Genomic DNA, 21,689 nt, shown 5'->3' on the forward strand with positions numbered 1-21,689 from the left:
AAGTATTTAGCAACCACTTAACAAAGCCGTAGCCACCACCCATAACACCCTAGCATTGTGGCAGTGAGTTTTATATGGACTAGCACCACTCTCATTTTCTAAACAAAAAAAATAGATTTTTACATTTTGTACCGTTTTACCTTATTTATATTTTTATAACATTTTATTTATTTTCTGCTACAAGTTTTCGAATAGGTTTGATAGACATTGCCACTTTTCCAATGAAAATAACCAAATATCTGAAATCCTATGAGCAGGGTAGCAGAACTCTATTGCACAATATTGTATGGCTGTACAGACCGCTATATCAAGAGAAAGTCTCCAACATGAAACGTAGCACAAAGTAATTGGCTTTCCTTCCCTTTAATTTGATTACATCAGGTTTACCAACTCTGTTCAAATCAAAATTTTTAGAGATGTGTTCTTGGGGTCAAATCTTTTATAAACTTATAACAAAATATGACAAATTAAACTTGAACAGCAACACCAAAGTATAATTCACAGATCGGTGTTGGACAGTCTTCTCCCACACAGGTCTTGTTGGAAGGACTCCACTTTATCTTCCGTAAAGATGTCAATAAGGTTGTCTACACAAGGCCCAGCCATAGATCTCCTGTTGTTTTTATCTTTGGATGGGCCATTAAGGGAAAAGCAATCACTAGCACCAGAGTGATTGGAAGGGGATGAGTCTAAAGAGTGTCGAGAAGAGTTTATTTATCCTTGCTGCTAGGAACACAGTGGGCTTAAGATGAGATTCCCAGTGCATTCACACTGATGATATTGTCTAGAATGATGATAATGGCAATGAAACGTCTCTTTGTTAAGATGCTGTATTAGCATGTCACAGTAGACAACCATCACGGTTTGACCAATAGAATAATGATCATCTTCCTAAGGATCATTTACCAACACTGGGTGCATCTAATTAATGCATAAGTGGTTTAAATTGTGTTACTTATCATTCAACTCTTTTTCAGCATGTTTACATGTGCAGTTATAGTTGAATTACAGCTGGTTTTTGTGTTGTCCATGAAAACATGACACAATGTCCAAGCATGTATAATGCAATGTGTAATGGATTATTTGAAACAAGGATGTCAGCGGTGGACCTTTTGGAGATTTTGTATAAATCTTGTTTCTCCGAGCTTTTTAGTGACTTTTTTTTAAAATGTTTGCCAGTCCTAGTTTTTCATCTGTCTATGTATTTAAAATGTTCAGCTCCTTCATCTGCATCAACATGAATGCTATCTCCTCATCTGTCTAAAGATTTACTTTCCTGAGCATGGGAGCGGAGTGGTGATAATTCCACCTAAGCGAAGAGCGCCTTTTTGAAGATTCCACTCCGCTCGCTCACGCCGTTCAGCACTGCCCATTCAACCCAGAATGCGCTTTGTGATATGCTGGTTTGGGAACCTGAGAAATAAGCAATAGGCCTGAGTTTATGGAGTTCAAACATTGATTTATTGAAGCTGCAAACGTTACAGCCTACATAAATTCAAAGTATAAATCAAAGTTAAGAACGAATTAACCTTTTGGAGTCGTATGTGTCACATTGCCAGAAAGCACAAGGATGTACTATGCAAACATGGTAGTGCAGCAAAAGGTGAGCTAGTAGGCTACACTACCATTTTATAATAAATTAATAGACAAGTAAGGTCTTGTTGTTTTGCATTTATGTCAGTGCAGCTTTCTGCTTTCATGCCTCCCTTTTATAATTGAGCATTTGATTTGTAGATTTCCACTCTCGCATAGAGAATTTCATAGCGGAATTATCTCGCTTAATCGACCACCTGATGCTTTTGATTTCTGTTTGAGATAAAGTGGCTGGTCAGATTCCCAAAGCCAAATCCACACCTTAAAGATAAGCGAAATGCAAAAAAACTGACTCTAAATTAGGGATGCACTGATACCACTTTTTCTCTTCCGATATCGGAAATCACAGTATCGGCCGATACCGATCCCAAGCCGATACCATTGTTGTTGTTTTTGCATAAACGGTTTAGAATATCTTTACATTATTATGTGGAACCATTTGGGTGTGCTCTTTAAAATGTAAAGAACACAAACCTCCAGCTACACATTATTTCAATAAATGTATAACTTAATAAGAAACATTTTGTTAGTATACTGGATAATGTAGCAGCAAATTTAACAGTAATTTTAGTCTTCAATAGAAAAGAAACCAGTATTTATTTATTTTTTTTCAAGAATGTTTGAACTTACATCTAGACTTTCACACAGTTAATTTAGTAGTTTTCAACTGAAATGTTATGATAAATTGTAAACAAATACTAATGATGATAATAATAATATATTGTTAGATACTATTAGATAGCATCTTCTGACATAGCTTGCTGCATTCATGTGCAGAGAAAAAAGCCATAAATGGTTGTACAATAGAAGAATTTTTTTTTTAATAATTTATTTGTTTTGGAATCATTAAACATGATTTAATCTAATATATACAGTATACTGGACAAAATCTCACTTTTTGCAGGATGAATATTTTTAATTTGTTGAACTGGTTAAACCCAGCTGTACAGAGCGCATGCACAACACATGATTGTTTGATGCATATAAAGTCCAGATTCACTTTATGCTGCTTTAAAAATATCAAGGAAAATCAAAGGGGACACATCGTATCTACTAATATTATATAATTAACCACAGTCCTTTATAAAAAAAAAAATACAATTCGAACATATAAACGTGAAGGGAATATTAATCAAGCAACAGTACTGAAAAAGAAAAACATTAACTACTAATTTCTGGATAACTTAATACGGCCTTAGCAACTGAACAAAAATTTAGGATGATACATTTCTTATTTTAATTTACAGACCTAAAATCTGATAGCATTAGTATATGTCTCCGCATCAGTAACCTATTCATGTATCAAATCTACAGTAAGAATCATTCTGTGGAGCCAACTGAAGAACAATTATGAATTTCACTTTTACCTGTAATATTTTTCATGGTACCGGTCCATGTTTTCAGTTGATGAATCGCTTGTAGTGAGATATTGAGTGGAGTGTCACACTGCTCCGCTTAGCTCACATGCTCTGGTTCCTAGCATTTGTCATGATACCACCACCTTTTTTGTGTTGCCTTTAACTTCTGAATGTCACCTCTGTCTTTTGGAGCATGCACATGTGATTTTTCACGTGAATGAAAACAAGGATGAGATGTATGGACTTCATGTCTCTGCTTTGGTATGCACTGTATCCGCAGGGAGCACTTGGTACATATTTAATTTTTTTCTGGTAATGTCCTGCACATTTCCTTTCTGGTCTCAGCATGCTCATGACGTATCATTCCTTTTAGAGAAGGATATGGTTTTGACTCCAGAACATTTCTTCCTAAACAAATTCTCTGAATTGGCATTGTCTTCGCAACAGAGAAACTTACATTTAGCTGCTTTCACCATCATCCCCATGCCAAAGAAGTCTTCAGTGTCCTGCCTCAACGACTACCGTCCCGTCGCACTTACACCCATCATCATGAAGTGCTTCGAGAGGCTCGTCATGAAGCAGATTAAGACCCAGCTGCCCCCTCACTAGACCCACTGCAGTTTGCGTGATCGCTCAAACCGCTCAACGGACGATGCCATCACCACAACCCTCCATCTGGCCCTCACCCACCTAGACAATAAGGACTCATACGTTCGAATGCTTTTCATAGATTTCAGCTCAGCATTCAACACAATCATTCCCCAGCACCTGATTGGAAAGCTGAACCTGCTGGGCCTGGACACCTCCCTCTGCAACTGGATCCTGGACTTCCTGACTGGGAGACCTCAGTCAGTCCGGATCGGGAACAGCATCTCCACCACCACCACACTGAGCACTGGGGCCCCCAGGGCTGTGTGCTCAGTCCACTGCTGTTCACTCTGCTGACTCCACGACTGTGCAGCAATGCACAGCTCGAATCACATCATCAAGTTCGCCGATGACACGACCGCGGTGCGTCTCATCAGCAAGAACAACGAGTCAGCATACAGAGAGGAGGTGCAGCGCCTGATCGAACTGGTGTAGAGCCAACAACCTGTCCCTGAATGTCGACAAAACAAAAGAGATGGTTGTTGACTTTAGGAGAGCACAAGGTGAACACACTCCGCTGAACATCGACGGCTCCTCTGTGGAGATCGTCAAGAGCACCAAATTTCTTGGTGTTCACCTGGCGGAGAACCTCACCTGGTCCCTCAACACCAGCTCTATCACCAAGAAAGCCCAGCAGCGTCTCTACTTTCTTCAAGGCTGAGGAAAGCACATCTCCCAACCCCCATCCTCACTACATTCTATAGAGGGACTATTGAGAGCATCCTGAGCAGCTGCATCACTGCCTGGTTTGGGACTTGCACCGCTTCGGACCAAGCAAAGCCCTGCAGAGGATAGTGAGGACAGCTGAGAAGATCATTGGGGTCTCTCTTCCTCCATCAAAGACATTTACAAAAACACTGTATCCACAGAAGCAACCAGCATTGTGGACTGACCCCACACACCCCTCACACAAACTCTTTACTCCTCCTCCCGCCTGGCAAGAGGTACCGAAGCATTCGGGCCCTCACGGCCAGACTGTGTAACAGCTTCTTCCCCAAAGCCATCAGACTTCTCAATACTCAGAGACTGGTTTGACACACACACACGTGTCCTGAGTTGCACTTTAATAACTGTCACTTTATAACTGTCTGCTACCTCAATAACTGCTATGTGCATAGAACATTATCTCATAGTATGTTATGTTTACATTTTTAGAAACTGTCATCTTTTGCACTACTGAGTACTGGTCGGCGCTGCACTGTCTATTGTCCTGTTCATTGTCAGTAATTTGTTGTACTGTCCCGTACTTTTTGCACATGTTTGCACGTGCACTTTATATAGGTAGTTTATATAGGTATTTTATTTCGTTGTGTAGTCTCATGTGGTCCTATGTTGGTCCTTTGTTGTTTTTATGTAGCACCATGGTCCTGGAGGAACGTTGTCTCGTTTTGCTGTGTACTGTACTAACTGTATATGGTTGAAACGACAATAAAAACCACTTGACTTGACTTGACTTGGCTCACAACAACTCATTCAGATTTTTTCTTCGGAGCCGAGTGGTGTTCATTCATTGAATTGCGTATGCTGTTGGATATATAGCGCAACCATTGATTTTCCATTTTTTTGGGAGGAAAAAAGAAGAGTGGTTCACAGCTGGCGATTTTAGACCTACACTTCCATTTAAAAGAATTCTCTTCCGCTCACGAAGACTGCATTTATTTGATCCAAAATACAGTAAACACAATGATATTGTGAACTCTTTTTACAATTTAAAAGAACATTCTATTTGAATATATTGTAAAATGCAATTTGTGGTCAAAGATGAATTTTCAGCATCATTACTGCAGTCTTCAGTGTCACATGATCCTTCAGAAATCATTTAATATGCTGATTTTCTAATATGGGCATATTTACATCACATTTGACACATTTACACCCAAACATATATTTGCGAACACAAGCTTCATTGATGATAATGAGGCAGCATAAACACTAGATTAAATATAATCTAAACATTCATATTATTTTTATATCATATTACATATCATATTTATATCACACAGCATACAATTTAAATACCTGCTTTAGCCAAAACAACATTTTAAATGTAACTAAAACTTGCCTGTTAGGACATATTTAAATTTTCAATACTCTGAATCCTAGCTGGCAAGTCTGGTCCCACTAGTAAAATATGTACATGTTTATATAAAAGAGCATGTCAAATAATATGTGAGTAAAACTAAATGACTTACTCATCCGAAATTGTATCCTCGGCTGTATCAAGTCTCTCATCAAAATATAAACGTTCATCCGAGTCCCGCTCTTCTTCTGAGGAAAATGTTAACTCTTCGTCACTATCCAGGAGTTTCCTCGCAAACAATGACGTAACGTACAAAGAGACTGAACGTGATTCACCGGCATCATGCTGGCAGATGAGGTAGCATAATTAGAATTGTTGTAAATTATATGTTATGATTGTTTTTCTACAAACTTTGAGACTGTATATTATATTTGACTCTCCAGTGATAGAACAGGGCTAAAACTTAATTGTGGATTAGGGCTGCTCCATTTGGGGAAAATGTCATATTGCGACTATTGAGGCTAATTTTGCGATTATAATAACCAAATGGTATCATGAGTCAACTTGCTTGGTTATCAAGGAAAATGCACAAATAAATTACGGATAATGCTAGAATGTGTATTTCTCAACTCAAACATAAAAACTAGCAACAAAAACAATTATAAATGAACAGTGTTTTCAAATTAAAATGATATTTTTACTAAATGAAATAATAACATCTTTGCATTACTGCAAATTTGTTATTTTCTCAATATTACACCTAAATAAAATAGAACAATAAATAAGAACATACAAATTTTCATGAAATTAAGATTGTCCAAACAAACAGGGACATTTAATCAGGATGTAACATATACTTTGTATAAAAGTGTGGTTCACTCAAACCACTAAAACGGTTGTTGTTGTTGTTGTTTTTTAATGACAACTGGTATTTCCAAATCCTCTTTCTAAAAAGTTCTACTTATCGCTGGTATCTCTTGTTCAGTGTGTGGATCATTTTCTGAAATCTCACTTTTCTACTTTTCTCTGTGCTGTTTCAGGTGCTGATATAAATTCGTTGTGTTGCCACATGATGTAGCAACTTTAATTTTGCACAGTACCTCTCTCTGCTCAGTGTCGGTTATCTTAAAGCCAAAATACCGCCTTATAACCTGGGTTTTTCCTGGCTCAAAATGAGGCGGAGGTGGTACCATACTGATAAAAAAAAGTGACGTTAAAAACACGTAAATTTTGGCTTTGAATTAATACACTTCTATTGACCTGGAAACTGAATACTAGTGTTAATTTTGTCAGCTGTTTTTTTATTTTTAATTATTCTTTAATTTATTGTTTTTAGTTGTTTTGTTTTACAACATCTGGGCATTTTGTATGTAGTTTTAGTCAATGAAAACTGTTGACATTTTAGTCATATTTTAGTAACATTTAGTTATACTGATATTTTAGTCACTGAACACTGTAAACATTTTAGCCATAAGAGTATTATTGATAAGCATTTGTCAATCTTGTCTATCCAAAACCTATATATATGATGTTGTTGTTGTTGTTGTTGTTGTTGTTGTTGTTGTTGTTGTGTTATTTTTCACACAAGATTGATCTTATCACGATGATCTCCATGATGACGTTGCGAGCTGCAGACAGCTGTGGTGAGAGACGAGCATCTCCATGTTAAAGTGTGCATCAGGCGTCAGAAATTTAAATCTCTCCCGCTCAGACTGGGTCGCTTCCGCGACTGGTTGAAGCAGCTCTGACCGCACAGAAAATGACAGTTTTGGAGTTTGTGCTTATTTACATGGCATACTCCCTTAATTAAGCTTCAAATAATACGGATGAAATAAAGATATATCACGCTTCTGTGATCTGTGCTTCTATCAGACACTCGAGCTGCAGTGCTCATCTCACATGTCATCATTATAGACTGGTCATCTTTTTATTAGCTGTGTAGAAAATGGGCTGTCACGTCCACACTTGCACTTATTTATTTAATAAAATTGCAGCATTTTGCCGTCATATAATCGCACAGGCTGACATCACGATTGCGATATGATTACTCGTGCAGCACTAGTGTGGATATAGGTCTGACTATGCAAGACTGTAGTTTAAAGTAATCTCTTTTCTTTGCATGATACATTGACTGCATTTATACGACGCATTAAGCTTTATCAATAGTTGTCAGCTAAATGTGGTGGATGATGACAGTAGCTGTTCTATCAAATAGACCGTACATTATAAATGTTGATACATTTATTTTTATTTTTTTTTGGCTTACTCGGAGTTTGAGTTTGTGTAGGAGTCGGTGTTGGCTGGATTCCATCTCTAAGATAACGTTACCTAATGTTGCAGACTGTCTGTTGAAGAGCTATTACTGAGGCAAGGCTCTCGGGAGCATGCATAAACATCATGTCCTTTGGATTTTCCTAGAAAAAGCAACATGAAAATCAGTCTACAGGCTTTAATAGGCAACCTAGGAAGTCTAAGGAGGTATAATGTTTTAAGTTGCGTTACAAGCCGTTCACACATTGGCAAAAAAAAAGACGAATATTACATGAAGTGTTACATATTGCACCTTTTATTTAATTTCTGACACTGGTCACAATACATCAAATAAATACATTCAGTACATGTGTTGATGCAAAATATATATTGTTTTCTTTTGATTTTGGGATCGAATATGATCCAGACATTTCTTGACCATTTTCATGAGATTCTTTAAAATTTTAAAAAGACCTGTTTGTCAAAGAGTTTATCAAAAAAATAAAAAATAAATAATAAATCCTGCACACTACCAGAGCTTGCAAAACATGATCAAGAATTTATTTGGGGCATCATCAGATGTATGCCTGATTAAGGTCGTGTGACCAAACCGTTGCAAATAAATTCTTGATCTTGTTTTACAAGGTATGGTATTTGGCTGGGCACTAGTACTTGGGTACTTGGACGTGGCAGCATTGATCGATCATGAAAAAGATGATCGATGGTGATCCGGATGATGTGACTTTTTTTTACTTAATTTGAAATTCAGTGACAATTGCCAGACAACTAAACACAAACGTGTCAAAAGAAGGAGCTTATTTTTAATTATGAGATTTATTATGTTGTGGTTTTGAGGGGTACATTGATTGCCAGAGACGTCTCATAGCACAAACTTCTATACCATGCTGCAATGCTATCATTACGATAATTAAAAAAAGAGTGGAATTAACCATGTTTTGAACACCTGTCTCTGCAAAAGTTAAACACGTTTAATTATTATCCTTTAATGTAAGATTAAGACATTGACTCATGAATTAATATGATTTAATAAAAGTGAATGTTTGTCACTGACTGTAAACTTCCCTGCCCTGGATGCCGAAATGTTTGCGTGACATAACACACACCTGCATCTTGGGAGTTGAAGATTTCCGCATAAGTTTCCAAGTTGGTCACACACACACACACACACACACACACACACACACACACACACACACACACACACACACACACACACACAGGCAGTGGACTCAGTGCGTTAAAACAGCACATATACAGCAGGTGAGAGTTCCAAACAATTAGACAGAGCGCAACTAATTGGAAGGTAATGCAGCATCTTCAAAACTGAACTTCATCTTACCACGCATATTAAAAATGCAATGGTTATTGCATCTCCTGTTAAGACGGTTCAGACTGTCACAAAAATAACTGATGTGCACTTACTAAGATTACTATGGTAAGCTGAAGGAAGATCAGACAGACGAGCATCGTGCACATTCTTTAATAAGAATTAACTTTATTATTAACTGTGGCACATTTAAAGCACTTTACGTAGAAAGGAAATATAAAAATACAGAGCTTTATGCAAATGGATAAAACATGAATATCAAAACAACTAATGATAAAACACAGTAAATAAAGTGATAGTATAAAATTAATTAAACACAATAGTATCAATTAAAAGCCATGAAAAAAATACGTTTTTTTTTAACTCACTAAAAGACAGAGTAGAGAGTTCCATAAGAAGAGAATGCCCTGTCACCCACAGAGCGTAAACGAGTCTGAGGAACAGTTAAAAAAACTGATTTAGAGGAGCGGAGATCAAATATTGGGGAACCAAACCATGCAAAGTCTTGTAGGTAAGCACAATCCTTTTAAAATCAACACTGAACCTGACAGGGAGCCAGTGCAAGGATTCCAAGATAGGAGTGATGTGGTCACTTGCCCTGGCCCCTGTCAGGATTCTGGCTGCCGAGTTTTGCACATATTGCAAATTATTTAATGTAGATTTTGAGACTGCGGCAAGGAGAGCATTGCAATAGTCAATGCGAGAGAAAACAAAAGTATTGATCAGTTTTTCAGACACCAAGAATGATAACATAGGGCGCAGCCTTGCAATGTTTCTAAGATGATAAAATTATTAATTCATACAAAGAATGATAAAAACATTATTTCATTGAGTTGGGCAGAAACTCACATAATGACTAAACATAATGACTAAATATAATGCATTATATTTTGATGATGCAATATTTTGTACATTTTGTAACAGATTATTTATAACAGTCTATAATAATGAATCGACGATACACTGGAACAACAAGACGTAATGCAGCAACCAAAGATATTTGTCAGACATGTTATTATGTATACAATTATGTATGTCATTGCCCTTCGAGTACTCTACAAGTAATTATTCCATGTACTCGAGTAGACAATGACCAAAATACCCATCCCTAGTATGGTAGTGTGCAGGATTTTTTCTTTTTGTATTGATAATATATTTTATCTTATGCACCTACCTATAACTTTTCAGGTGTGCGAAGGTCTTTGAATTATCGTTTAAATAGAACTGCTGGAAATGGCTTTTCTGTGTCCTGTGCTTCTCTATGTTTCTCTCTTTTAGGTATTTAAAGCACCTTCAGCCCCTACTAGCCATATTGCTGCAGTTGCGTTGTCCTCCTATATTAAAAGAGCACTGATTTAAACTAGCATTCATCCTTTGAGAACTGGATTGTGTGTGTGTGTGTGACTACAGTAATAGGATACACTTCTGGAGATTTGGAGCCATCTGTGTTGAGACACTTTAGAATCTTAATGGGCACCTTTAGTAGCAGTTGATAATTGGGAATTCCCAATTCTCTCATGTCCTCTTGATATTTAGCTAACCGGCAGCAGATTAGAGGTTTAGTTTAGTTTATAAAATAGCGTTTGCTTACCTCATTAACCTTGTGTCCCCTGGGCAGACCACTCTATTCATCATGGCCACACCTCACTTGTACATGTTGGTAATGTTTTATATGGATGGTTACCCCAAAAGGAAAAATCAGTCATTTATTTACTATCCCTTTAAGTGTCTTAAATGTATGTTTGTCTCTGTGTTCTTCAGGTTTTAGTCTATGATTGTGTGAGAGAGCAGTGCTGGGATCAGTGGGGGAGCAGTGCCAACTTGGAACATGGTGCCTAATATTTGCCCGTCAGTGCCCCTGCTGCCCATCATGCTACTTCTTCTGCTACTGCTGAGCTGCGTGCAGTTGTCTTCTCAGGCAGAAAGTAAGTACAACATTTCAGCTGACTATTAATATTTCCTGTGCCTGTACCTTGTGAAATTGGAAGTGCATGGCATTGTGGAATTGTTTGCAAGCATGGGTGAACACACTAATGTTTCACTCGCAAGGCACGAAATGAACCCAAAATACAAACAATGCTTTCGCTGCTCTCTAACCCTGCCGCTTGTCTGTTCACCTTTTTCAGGTTTCTTCAGTGCACTCAAGCTTAGATGAGCGATGCATTTTGATGTTGCTGTGATTCAAAGAGCAGCGCAATACCACACTGTGTGGGCCGCTCAGCTTCATTGTCCTTGTGAATGAGCGTTCGGGTTGCTGAGATGCGCCATGAGTGACATGGCAATGTTGCGGGTGCCGTGGGTTGAGCGGAGGTCAAGGCTCAGTTCTGGCACAGGTCAGAGAGCCATTTAATTCACCATGTGACCTGTCTGCACTACTGTCACAAGGCTGCTGTAATTCCATTAGGCCTCTCACTTTCACACCGGCTTGCATGGTGTCTTTCTCTTTCACCCACTGCATTTAACCTTTAAATCTATCAAGTCATTCAGAGGTGGCGCCAACTTGAGTTACCTGAAGTTTCTCTTCTTGACACTCCTTTTGCCACTTTCAAAGTCAGAAAGCCTTTGTGATTCAAAATCTCGCCTGTGCTATCTCGAAGAAGTCTTTTTCAAAAAGATCTTAGATGCAAAGTAACCCTCTCTGTATTTTAAGCCACTTGAAAAATCCCTTAATGTTTTAACTCTTTCAAATCCAGAACATCCCATTATATCTGTCTTTAATTTTTAAGTGAACCATTTGATGTGAAATTCTCATTAGTTGAGTTTGCTAAGGGAAGCGCCACTATTACTTATAATTAGGGCTAGGGGTTTGTTCAAAACCCGACTCGTCGCTCGTTAACATAAACATTACACATGCTAACATGATTTTAGTGTGATAATATTGCTTATGAACCAGATCTGTTTTTGACTTTGTTGTCATGACAACGTAACACCTGTAAACACTGTAATCTGGTAAACGCTTTAAGAATCTATATTTTGTACAGCATAAAAATAATTATGTCTGTGGAGAGTCCTCATATGGATAGCCGCACCAATGTGTGTGTGTGTGTGTGTGTGTGTGTGTGTGTGTGTGTGTGTGTTTGTGTGTTTGTGTGTGTGCGCGCGCGCGCGCGTGCGTGCGTGCGTGTGTGTGTGTGTGTGATTGTGTATTTACCCCCTCTGTGTTTGCCGTAGAAAGCATTACGGAGCTTAAGGGAGAAAATTAGTTGCGTTCAATAAACCGACTGTTCCGTCTGTGATTGCTCGGTGTCATGTCCTGCCTGGTGTGGACAGACCGATTGCTCCAAGCCTGACACTGCGCTTTGGTGGCATCCCTCAGATATAATTACTTCTTTGAAGATAGATCAAAACAAATACAATTCTAAAAATAGCAAGGAGGTTCAAATATTGACTACCACAAATTGGCTTTTTTTATGTTGTTGTCTGTAATCAGTGAGGGTTTAGTTGCTAAACATGACAGAACAGAACTTTGCCACTGTCTGAATTATAGGGCAGTGGAGCAAGATATACAGGGTGGAGCATCTCAAACACTGATCACCATGCTAACACATCTTACCTAAATCAGACAAATGAAAAATTAAGGCAGATTCTTATTCACGGGCTGAATGTTTAAAAAGGTTTACTCAGATTGCAGTGGTTCGTTGCTTCTAGGAGAGTGCAGGCTCTTTTATGAATCCTGTTTTGGTGGATATGTTTCATTTGAGATATACAAAGATTACCAACTTTCTTATATGAATTCTGTTTTACAATTGCTTTTTTTAAACTTTGTGTCTAGGGTCTAAATTACAGCCTTCAATCATTGAATTCGTTTTTTAAGAGGCAGACTTTCAGAAAATGATCTGAATATAGCTGAAAGAAATAAAACTTATCTGTAGCTGTTCTGACGTGACACATCAAGTGCTAACTTGTATCATGATTTGAACAAACATTTACAGTGAGTGTATGTGGTGAAATATATTCATCTTGAACTATACTTGAGTTATATAATGCATCACGGGAATTCCAGGCCTTCACATGCATCAGCCCTCTAGTGATTAAATCACTCACATATGCGACCAAATTTCACACTGTGTGACTAAAATATGTATTTTATCAGCCACTGGCAAGTAAATATTCCGATTTTATTCTCCAGAGCTTGAGTTTTATATTGGCAGAGAAGAACTTGAGCGCTGCAAACCTTCACTGAATAAGAAGCTGTTTAAGAAGCTGGATTCAGCTTCATCTTTTACAGTGTTTTGTTTCTCGTGATCACGTGCCCTGAAGGAAATTGACCACTGTGCAAAATCTTTCTCTTTAATGTGTGCTGCACTCAATCAGCTGTAAACATTTGCTTGTGGAGCTGATCTCTCATAGAGACAGTACCGATTTAGCGCTTGTTATAGTTATCAATGTAAACTCCATGTATATCGCAAAAGTGCCTTTAAACATGTTGCAAAATGAAGGAATGTAGTAAGTGTAATAAATGTGTAAATACATAAATATTTAAAAGGCCCAAATCATAAATTGTGAAAAAGTTTAACTTCAGAAAACACTGTAAATATTTTCTATTTTCATTAGGTTCATTACATTTCAAACAGTGACAACAGCTTGTATCATTGTATCAAGCTAAAATGTGGTTAAAATTATGAAAAGTGAAATATGAATATAAAATGTACAATCTCAAATCATGTGTGTGTATATAATATATGTGATGATGTCCCTTTCTCAGTTTTCTTAAAAGCTTTAGTTTTCAGTTGCAATACGTTTACATGTTGTCAAAAGTCTGATGAGTAAAAACCAAACACTTTTGAAGCCTACTGCAAAGAAATGGCAGAACAAGGTTTTTTCAAGGTTCTTCAAGTCATGTTGCATATCTGATTTAGCTGTATTTGACAAACTACTTTTTTTTTCCTCATCTCTCTGTTGTAGTGGAATTTTCCTCATGCTCTTTGTCTTTGGATGTTGAAAGAGGCAGTCCACAACCATGTGTTCATATATTGATTATTTCTTTAATGTAATTCCCTAGCTCTCTAATGGCAAGAAGGTTGTGGATAATTAAATTCTTTGGACAAAATAGAAGGTACCTCAGAAATCTCAAACAAAATGGAAAGATTGAATTTGGATCACAGTTATGCTAATTTTTTAACATAAAGTCCCCATGAAATCCATGTCTGTTAGCTCTGAGACCGCCTATATGCTAGAGTGCTTTTGAAAGATATACAAAAGCCCATCGATATGTCACACCCCAACTTCCCATTTCAAGGGGAAATACATTGACACAGGAAATGCAATTTACTGCGATCTTAATTTTTTTTTGTTCAAAACTACTGGTTGATGGTGTTCCAATTCTAACTACACTTATGTCCATTTGCTTATGACTTGCTGTTAGAATTACTTGACTGTTATGGATTGTTTTCAAAGAGCACCCTTTGCATTTTAAATTGGAGCACTTTGTAGGAAACCAACTCTGTAAGTCAATTAAAGAGGTGTTGTTTTCCCGATGGATTGGGCAGGGTCGAATGGGTGGTTGGTGGCAAATTGGATTGTGTTTTCAAGTGTCCATATGGTCACTGAGTGAAATTGACAGGGATAGAAATTGATTCTTTTTAATTAAAAGTAACCGTATACTTAATCGAGTGCCACTTGGAAGGTAATTTTGTTAGTTCCCAGCTGTGATCCTTCAATGACAGCCACCAGAGAAGAGATGAAGAAAAGAGAGAAAAAGAGGAAAAGAGATGGCAGATGGTTTGCATAAGGCAGAACAGCAATATCACAGGAGTGGATTAAAGGACTGGTCAGCTAAGGTTAATAAGGGCTAGACCTATAGCTTAATTTAAATGGTCGATCACAGATCATCAAACCCTCATCCATGGCCCTGATAGAGCACTGTCATCTGATGACAAGATCATCTAGTGTCCTTCACTCAAGGGCAGCCATAAAAAACATTTGAACCATCATACATGTACGTATGTCATCCTTCCATGGCACTTACACCTTATAATATCGCTGATGTGACGATGACTTCATTTAAAGTCTGTTTTCCAATTCATCAGCTAATTCTCTAGCACTGACAGTGTTCTGTCAAAAACTGTGCTATTCCACAAGGAATTGATCCGCTGAATGAGGTCAGTCAAGTTTAGCGTTTTTAGCAATTTAAGTTCTTTTTAACTTTACACGTTGTCTAAATATGCTGCACTCTTGCACAAGACGCTGAAAAAAAATGAGATTTAAAAAAGGTTAGATTAGTAGGCAAATTTGTTTCATTCTCACCTGAAATGTGATATATGTATCATCTGATTGCTGAAAGCACATGGATCTGTCCAAAATACACAATGTGTACATAACACATTGAGAAATCAAGCATTTTCTGTTTTTGTTTTTATACAATTTATCATTTCCTTGAAGCAAAGGAGAAAATGAAAAATAATTTTTTTTCAAGTTTTTCCAATTTTGGAATATTTAAAGATGATGATAATAATAATAATAATAATAATAATAATAAAATATATATTTTTCCTTAATTAGTTTCTCTTTCTAAAATAAAAATTAAATGACCAGACGGTTTACAGACCCATACCAAATGCAAAGACAACAGATTTTTGTACATTTTTCAATTAAACGTTTCACTTAAAATGTTATGCTTGTAAAATAATTGATAATAAAAACTATATTAAATTTGAAAAATAAAAAAAACACTATTGTTCTCGTATCCCATTAACACGTTACTTGACACCAGATGTTTACTGAGGGTTTATCTTAGAAGAGAGTGTCAATGTCAATAAAGCATTTTTATGTAACCACAAACTTGAAAAGTTAATCATGTAAGTACTTACATGCATCTGAGAGCTTATGACATTTTGTTGTGTGATGTTTATACTCCCCCCTGCTTCTCATCAGAGCTGGCTTTTCCTCATCCTCTTCTGTTAACCTTTATTTCGTACCCTTTGTGCTGACCCCAGAATTGTCAGTGACTAATGTACTTTATTCTTGTACAATGTGACCTGCACACTTGGCTTTACATAGACCTCCAGAATTGCATAGACTGACAATACTGAACTGCATTTCATGAGCCGGTATTCTAAACAGGCTCCTTTCAGACATTCTTGCAAAAGTATGCAATGCATGCATGCACTCTAGGTGCCTGAAGTTGAATATTTTGTATTTCCCTAGAGGCAAACATTTTATCACCAGTGTGTAAAATGACTTCTCAAAACTGTAAGATAATTTATACTGTGTTAACTGTTGTTTCCATATTAGACACTGTTGGTGCCATATTGAGGATTGGCTATATTGCAAGCTGCCAACATTATGCCTTTAAATGTTAGTTATTGGTGCTTGCTAAAGCAAGCATGACTTTTATTATTGCTCATGTAGGGTTATGAAATTGTTGTAAATTCTTAAAGGTGCTATATGTCATATTTTTTTACTGTAATAATTCATAAAATGTCCAATATATGTAATTAGAGAAGTATATAAAAGCTTCACTGATAACAATGCTACAGCCAGTATATTCTACTTTTAAGTTTCAATTCTGGGCTGGAATTTATGTTTATGTTTTGCCTGTGTGATCCCACCCACTGCCCACTCACCAAACAACACTGCATGCTGCAGCCATGGAAGCCAGCAAACAAACCAGAGATAACAGAGATAACAGTTCCCACCTGACATAAAAAGCCTCACCATCTGTCTAAAATCCACCACGATCAGAGGCGTAGTAAAACAAGGATAAATACTGGAGATGCCTGTGGAAGATGGAGACAACTTAAAGCCCAGAAATCCTTTAAAACAGATGCTGAGTTGGCTAATTCTGGCAACCCGCACGAGCTTCGAGTCAAGGGCGGGGCAGACAACTCTCCAATATTTAGAATTTGGACTGTAGTACCCATTTCAAATGCTTGTTGTCAGTGTTACATATAGCACCTTTAACCATAAGCATTGAAAAGCATAAAAGACATAAATGATACCTCAACTAGTGCAACTAGTGTGCTGTAGCTGAGAAGTTGATGAGACTTATGAACTTTCATATGGTGGATGGGAAACACAAAGCTTTAAATACAACAACAAAACTCAACTGAAAATATACAGGACCTCTGGAACACCTACCTTTCTCACCTTTTTCATGAGTTTGCATCCCTGGATTTGAATGGATAGCTAGACACCAAGAGGTTTTGTTTTTGCATAGCTTTATTTGACGATAAAAGTAGTTTAACTGTTCCACAACTTTTTAATAAACAAATGAGCAAAGGAACGAGTTTTAAAGCTTGTTTGAAAAATCAAACTTAGCCTTGGGCAGAATTCCCATTTCTACATTTTCATTTCACTAAGTCTTACTGTGTTCCACTGTAGCTGAAAGTTTCCATTTCTCCTTCAGCTCACCATCAACTAATATATATCGACTCTGAGGGAAAAGGTTAACTTCGATCATGTGCAGGTCAAAGCAAATAAAAAGTAGCCTGCATTACAACCTTTTATGTTTGTGTAATTTTTTTTACCCTTTGGTAACCTTGTACCTGAAGTACGCAGACTCCAGAGATTCTCTGGAACGGTCACAGGTGATCACTTTAGGTTAACCTTTCAAAATAATTCCAATTTGGTGATATTTCACGGCTGCTTAATCTTTCATAGTGCCTAGCTGCTTTAAGCTTCTGAGTGCACCCAGAACTTCCTGTACCCATTTTCTGTCTAGTTTTTTGGCTTTTTGCTGCCTTTCGCCATCTCATGTCTCAATTGTCCTTTTGCCAAGAGTAGGGGTTTTTCACAATGGTCATCTACTCATCCAACAATTGACTTGTCGATTAGTGAGGTCAAGTAATATATCTAGATTTCTTACATTTTTATTTTAGAAGCTGTGCTTTTTTGTGTGTGCTGACAGCATGCAGCACTTTAGCTGTTTGACTTTTTGCACAACAAAACCTTCTCTCGCACAAATTACATTTTTAAATTCATGCCTTTATAAAGCACCGCAGCTGTAGCCATACACATTCAGATGAGCAGAGGCTCATCTCTTTAGCCTCTTGCTATACAATCTATGCATTTTTAAGAATGTCAAGTGAAAAATAGTCCACCTTTTAAAAACATGTCTCGAGACCCCAGCATCCTTTTCCATTTCGTAAGATGCAATATCGCATCTTACGCTTTATTTAATAACATCCCCTAAGAAATGCATCTGATCACGTTCAGGTGAACCCGGAGCTTGCCTAATTATACAGGGCTTCATTGAGACTATCTGTTACATTGTCATTCAGGCAACCCGCAACTAGTCGAAAATATACAATGTTTCACCCTTAGTCAATAGTGTGGTCCAGGGTGACACTAGCCTATTGTTCTCATGGTTTCTATGTGTGTGCTCATCATAACAATATCCCAGTAGGAATGCACTCGCATCTAGTGCCAGTAAATGTTTTAATATTGATGGCTCTATCGAAACAGGAAGGTTTTCTCTTTGAGACAGCCCTCATGATAGAACAATAGACTTATTCTTAGTAATGAGGTTGTAGCAATATTTCCTCTTGATTGCCAGTCTCCTCCTTTGATCCAATATCATGTTGATAATGGATACCACTGATATTGAGTAACTGCTTTGAAGACACCTCGATGGGCACCGGTTTGAAGGCTGAAGTAATGCTAAACCTCCACTAAACCTCATGTTCATATGATACAGTTTACCTCTATTAACAGAAGCCCTTATTTCATCAACTTGTCAAAGATTCATGAGGGAACATTGAGCTAATGCTTTTAGTAAATGATTTTCAGTGGTCGTGTTAGGTCCACTCAAGCAGTATGGGGAACTTTATTTAATCTTTCTTCCTCTCAGCTCTAAAGGGGGTATAGTTAGGGTTCCGGTCATGGGAATGCACAAGCCTTAAAATAATCTGTCTTAGTAGGAAAGCCATTACTTTAATGCACTTCACAGAAGGAGTGGAAATGCATAATTGTACTCTGAGTTTGTGTTCTCCACATTCTCCTAAATAATTGAACAATCTGGAAAGTGGCATGCTCAACTACTGCCTTACATGGTGATCACTTAGGAAAGGGTTTCCCAGTGGGTGTTAATTTATTTCTATTTATATATTTTTCACCCACTTTCCAGATCGTTTATTTATCGTCTTTCTGTGGCTCTCAGTATGCTGCATCCCTAAATGTTGTACACTTTCAAGTCCTTTGAAAATTAAATGTTTACTAGCTTCCAACTTCCACAGCAAATCGTACCATCACCTAAAAGCATGCTTGCCTCCATGAGCATTTGATGTACAGTAGATGACAATGCATTTGATTTAGCCATTGTGTTTGCTAATGAAGGAAACCAGAGATATTGAATTGATATAGCAAAATGACTGGCTTGATGTAGAATTAACAGAAAGCAAAATCTTGCAAAATATCTAAAACCCAGTTAATGGAAAAGTTAAAACTCACTAAAACAACCGCAGCTTATAGCATCGGACACATTTCCGCTAAGCACTCGAGTGAAAATGGTAACTTGCTAATCCATTTTTAATGAGAAAGAATGGTTGGCACTCTGGTTTGTGTATTGATTCATGTACTTGATCCGGATTGGGTGTTTCAGTGGAACGGGAATGCTGCTAATTGCTGGTGTCCATTTGTCATCTCCAATTGAAAGCCTTTTTTTCTTAAAAGCTATATAAATGCTTAAAACATTCCTACAAAATTCTGATGCATTTTGCAACGTAAGTCGTCTTCAGGGAATACTCCTCAAATACCCATTTTGCAAATGGACACCACTTAGTGACGCAAGTAAATTTAATTTGTAAGTAAAAGTAAAGTTCTTTCATCTTGTTAGGAATTTGTGGCCCACATGTCTGTATCCCCGTTATACTGGCCACATGCCACTGTATAAAGCGTGAATGTAGACTGCATAAAATAATGTCCAAGGCCACCTGTTCTGACGCCTGTGGATTTATTGAGTTGGTTAATACAAAAGGACTTGGATGACAGAACAGCTACCTGGGAGGTCAAGGCCTGGTCCCTCTCATCTCCTCTATGACCTCTGCTTTCAACAATGTATCTTTGAGCATCAAGTAACCCTGAGCCTTGAACCTCTCACTTTTCAATTTACAAATGTGCTCAGGGCACAACTGCACAACTCCAATCTGTTGGCTACGAGACATGAGCTCTGCAAATGTTTAGAAAGCAACTTGAAGATGACAAGTCACTGGCCTCTCATCAACATGATCACATGGGAGGTCAGAATGTTGTTTCCATTAGTTCTGGTAAACTAGGATCGGCAACATTATGCCGACTCTCATACCGCATCAGCACCAGCTCTAGAGATCTCTTCACAGAAAGCTAGTGTTATATGTCAGTAAAAAATAGGGATGCACCATTCGATATCTGGATCAGTATCGGCTAGATACTGAAGCTTTTAAACGGATCGGCTATTGGTCCGATTAGCCGATCCAATGTGTTAGTCATGTTCGTTACTGTCAAGCTCCAAAAATGACATAAAAGAACCATAAAAACACAATTAAAGTAGCTCATATGACTTGAGAATTTTATTCAAAGCCACTTGAAGTCATGCGATTAGTTCTGTGAATCACAAAAGGCTTTATTAATAAATAAATATATAGAATGCGCAGCACCAGCGTGTTAGTGAATAGTGCTGCTCTGTTGACACAAACTTGCACAGGCTGGTGATGCACTCGCGGCTATTTCACCGACTTCACAGCGGTGCACAATATTTGAGCTCTACTCAAGAGCAGCATCTCAGCTGTAGATGCTCAATAGTTAGGTTTACTTATAATATGCATTTAGAACGGCACCAGAGGTGCATTTTACCAGAATTTGAATAAGAAGCAAATTAAACTACTGTGAACTTGCTAACAAACAGACACATACAGGACTTCCTGGAGAGTTTAGAATGTCAAAATGAAAGCGTGAGGGTTTAAAAGGTGCATGATTTAAATATATTACTGTTGTATATAAATTAAAAGTCAATTATTATAATATTAATAACAATGTTTTATTATTATTGTTATTATTATTGTCATCATTAGTATTTGTTTACAATTGATAACAATATTTAAGTTGAATGGGTTCCAAATAATAACTGTGTGAATGAAAGTTTGACGGATGTCTTTTAAATGTAACTAAATTGAACAAAAAAGAGATCTGAATAATTTAAAGTCCAGATGCAAGTTGAAACATTTTTGGAAAAAAAGACAAGAAAAAAAAGGCAAAAATAAAACACTGGTTTCTTTTCTACTGAAGATTTGAAGATTGGAATTCCTGTTAATTTTGCTGCTACATTAACCAATATACTATTTTCTTAATCAGCTACACATTTATATTAGAAATAATGTGTAGTTTGTGTTTCTTTTGATATTAAAGGGTACTGCCAATTAGTTCCACACAATAATGTAAAGATATTCTAAACCTATTATGTAAAACAAATCACTGGTATCGGCTTGGGATCAGTATCTGCTGATACTGAGATTTCCGATATCTGAATCAGATCGGAAGAGAAAAAGTGGTATCTGTG

At 37.3% G+C, this 21,689-nt stretch overlaps 1 protein-coding gene across 5 annotated transcripts in view; it reads left to right on the forward strand.

Annotated features, from left to right (window-relative positions):
* LOC127644694 (receptor-type tyrosine-protein phosphatase F-like) overlaps positions 1-21,689 on the forward strand; it is a 279,674-nt gene that overhangs the window by 109,270 nt on the left and 148,715 nt on the right. For all 5 annotated transcript variants that reach the window (XM_052128010.1, XM_052128009.1, XM_052128011.1 and 2 more), the window contains exon 2: positions 10,979-11,142. In XM_052128010.1, the coding sequence (XP_051983970.1) occupies positions 11,046-11,142 (97 nt within the window). In that variant the 5' untranslated portion in view covers positions 10,979-11,045. The remainder of the gene's footprint in view (positions 1-10,978; positions 11,143-21,689) is intronic.

This window comes from Xyrauchen texanus, chromosome 6 (assembly GCF_025860055.1).
Source record: "Xyrauchen texanus isolate HMW12.3.18 chromosome 6, RBS_HiC_50CHRs, whole genome shotgun sequence".
NCBI lineage: Eukaryota > Metazoa > Chordata > Actinopteri > Cypriniformes > Catostomidae > Xyrauchen > Xyrauchen texanus.